Genomic DNA, 3734 nt, shown 5'->3' on the forward strand with positions numbered 1-3734 from the left:
CTCGTGAATCCCTGGTCCCACCACCAAGGCCACTGTGATGGAGTCATGGAGATGTCGAACTGTCTAAGCATCGTCAGAACTCAAGACAGCCGAGACACCACCACGTACAGGCAGATCGCAGGGAACTCAAACGGCAGGACGCCCCAGTACGAGTGCCGCTGCGACTGCCGCACGATCAGAGGCGGCAGTCCCACGCATCGCAGCATCACGATCGCGCTAACAAACAACGCACCACAGACAGACCAAACCAAACCCACTGCCTCGACAAAGATTGTACCACCGACTGAAGATGAGGGTACATTCTGTTCCTAGGTGTAGCAACTTTTACAGGCACTTCCCTGCCTTATGCCTTCTTCTCGGATCCAATCCCCTAACACAGTAACACCATCCCCAGACATACAACTGCAGCTCAATGTCGCGCTGCAAAACCACAGGATGGGCCCTCCTAGCACAGCATTTTAACACAAAAGGGAAATCAAAGCTACAAAACTATGAGTCTTTGATGAGGAACTAACACTCCTTTCGGCTTTCGCCACCGACCACCTGCACCATAAGTTTCCTTCTTTCGCCATTGGTTCTTCTGAAAGAGCTAGCTAACTGACTCTCCCCACCTCCCCAACTGTTAGAAGCAGAACATATGTACAGACACTAGTCTCTTCTTCTGGTTGTTGTTGTTTTTGTCCTCCCTTGTCTAGGTAGGGAGGATGGCTATAGAAGCAGGTCTTCACCTGATAGCCTGAAAGATCAGGCTGGCTGGGCTACCACTCGGTTGTGGTTGTGATCGCCTTCATAGGTAACAATCAGCATCGAGGGGTCGTCGACGCACCTCTCGACGTGCTTCCTTGCTGGGCAGCCTCTCACACTGCTACACTTGTAGTAACCCCTGGAAGGCAGTGAGCTTATGTGAATATTTGCAATATGCATATTTGACAAAGGAACAAGATAACTGTGTTGCGAAGAGGATGGCCAGCTATAACCTTTCTTGGATTGCAACAGCCATACTACCAGAATCAGAACAGGTTTCTTTCAAACCACATGTATGCTCAGCAGTCAGAATGCTTATTGCAAATCAGGTAACAGAACAAAATGACTCCACTAGAAGCAAAATAACCCAAAGCTATAAGCATCATCCAAACAGTAGGAGGCAAAACATTTGCTCAGATTTTTCGTATCACTAATCCTTTGTGGTGTCTACTTCATCGGTGACCATGAATCGCAGAATAGGTAAACAAGATATTCTAACTTGGACTCAAGAAAAATGGTAGTTGTGTTGCGTGTAACTTAAATACCATCGAGTCAGCAAATGGCAACGGCTGTACTATAAACTGGCGAGTACAAAATCAATAGAAGAACAAAGACGTGTTAAATATGAACAGCATTATACTCTGGCTTAAAGGGTCAACGAGGGCCAAGTATTTAGTACCTAGGATGTGGGGATCCCTTTATGGGCTTCTGCCCATACTTCCTCCATGAGAACTCATCAGCTGGTATATCTGCAACCTTGTTGCTTATTGCAGGGACTTTGATGGACCTCCTTATCCTCAGCTTCCTGCAATTACATACAAAAATGTGATATTCAGAAAAAAAAAGGGATCATGAGATCAATAGCCAGCTACAAACTCATCACCAAGAATTCCAACCTTTTCTTCGAGCAATGGCACCGGCTCCCAGTTGCGCACCGACCACTCCCATCCTCCCTACCAGTGCACCTCTTCCTCTGCACAAGGCCCAGCTCAGGCGTGCTAGATGCCTGAGAGCCACTAACTAGCTGGAAAGGCCTGCTGGCCCGGCTTCCATCAAAACTCGCAAGGCTCCCTTCCATGCTCAGAGATGAAAGGAACGAGCGAGACGATGACGCCGTGCAATTCGAGGTGTCAAACTTGAGATTCACCCCCTTAGCACCACCCCCGCCACCGCCACTTAAGCTACCACCCTGATCCCCAATGCTCCTCTTCATCATCTCGTTCTGAATCTTCATCTGCTGCATGAGCTGAAACCTCTGGTAGCTCTGCTGCTGCTGGATGAAATGAAGGTGTGCTGCAGGCAATGCCGGTGTCGGCGTCCCCGCTGGGGGCGCGACGGACACCGGCTGGACCATATGGACCGGAGGGGCCTGCGAAGATGGCCCCTCCAAAGCAGCAGCCGGGTTCTCTAGCATCAACCTCTTGGGGAACTGGGTATGGATCCTGATAGGATCCTTTGACGACGAGCCCTCCATCTGGTACCTCGGGAACAGCTGGAGGCCAGTGATCGGGCTCGCGCTGGGCGCCTTGGCTGGAGTGGCAGCGGCGACGGCCACCGCAGAGCTCTCCAGGAAGAGGTTGCTGTCGAAGATGGGCAGGGGCTTCTTGATCTTCCTGACCCTGGCGTGGCCCTGGAGGCCATTGCCGTTGGAGTTGGAGAGCTTGGCGGTGAGGGAACCGAACTTGCCGACGGCCTCCCCCGTCGCCGCGACGAGATCCTTGTTGGGGACGAGCTGGCCGCGCGGGTTGGAGAGGAGCGCCAGCACCCGGTGGCAGCTCTCCACCGCCGCCCTGTTGGCCTCCTCCATCCCCTCCATCCCCTTCCCCCTCCCTGCAACCAACCAAACCACCCACTGAAATCAGCCTCTGCTTGAGCAAAACACAGCATTTCTTGGAGTTATACCGCAAACATTTCCTTCAGTACAAAAGAAAAAAAAAACACGGTAGTACTCTACGAGAGGGACACAGGTTGATACGCCGGTGGCGGCTCTAATCATTCCATGCCATAAAAGACCGCAACCTCCCCCTAGATTTCGAGCCCGAATAAATAAGTGGCAGCTCGACTCGGCGCCGCGGCAGATTCCCCCCACAATGATGAGGCACATGAGGGCGGCATTTCGGCGACCGGGGCGCGCTAGAATTGGGCATCCGAGCACGGCGACATGGCGCTCAAATGGTCCAAATCAGTACTAAAATTAGGCAACATGACAACCCAACAAACACCTGAAACCTACACGACGCTAGCAGGCAGAGAGAACCCCGCAGCAGACCACCACCCTCCTACTCTTCGTCCCCTTAAAACACAACCACTAGGAAAAAACGATCGGGGAGAGAAAAAAATCTACACCGGCAAGCAATCGGCTACTCCGCTCCGGCGCTCCCCATCCATGGCGCAAAGCTCGGCACCGAATCCGAACAGAATCAACAGAGCACATACGCGCATGCAAAGACCGTAAAACGAAGCGGGAGAAGGCAGTCAGCATACCTCGCGGAGCGAAGCCCCCGGCCGCGCCGCCCCCGCCTCGGTGGAGACTGGAGACGACGAACTGGAGAGGTGGGGTGGAGGAGGAGGAGGGCAGGGACGCCCCCGCACTCGGCTGGTACAGGCGACGAAGAAGAAGCAGGGAGGAGCAGCGGTGGCAGTCTGCGGGGACGGAGTGGTATGTGAGTCCAAGGACGGACGGGGGCGAGGCAGGCAGAGCGGAGAGTGAGCGATTATAAATAAATAAACAAACAAATACTGGTAGGGGGGGTGGCGCAGCCGCGCAGGCAGTGCTCTCGCTTTTCCGCCTTTCTTTATTCTCTCTCTCTCGTCTCGTATTCCTTCCTCGGGCCGGGCGTGCTCAAAACATCCTGCGGGGGAGGTGGGCCCCGGGGCGATCCCGGCCGTCCATCGAGCCCGTCCCTGTCCTGCTCTTGGACTTTTTCTTTGTCTCGGATTTTTATTTATTTATTTTTCTTCGGGAGGGTGGTGGTGGTGGTGGGGCTGCT

General features: G+C 53.5%; 1 protein-coding gene across 1 annotated transcript; it reads right to left on the bottom strand.

The window, feature by feature from the left end:
• Nucleotides 1-257: 257 nt before the first annotated feature.
• On the bottom strand, nucleotides 258-3465 carry LOC117839936 (protein WRKY1). The gene is made up of 4 exons (XM_034720374.2): nucleotides 3229-3465; nucleotides 1641-2574; nucleotides 1424-1549; nucleotides 258-883 (listed from the first exon to the last, which is right to left on the bottom strand). The coding sequence occupies exons 2-4, from the start codon at nucleotides 2558-2560 to the stop codon at nucleotides 745-747; spliced, it is 1185 nt and encodes a 394-aa protein (XP_034576265.1). The 5' UTR covers nucleotides 2561-2574; nucleotides 3229-3465; the 3' UTR covers nucleotides 258-744.
• Between the last annotated feature and the right edge of the window lie 269 nt (nucleotides 3466-3734).

Source organism: Setaria viridis, chromosome 9 (assembly GCF_005286985.2).
Source record: "Setaria viridis chromosome 9, Setaria_viridis_v4.0, whole genome shotgun sequence".
Taxonomy (NCBI): Eukaryota; Viridiplantae; Streptophyta; class Magnoliopsida; order Poales; family Poaceae; genus Setaria; species Setaria viridis.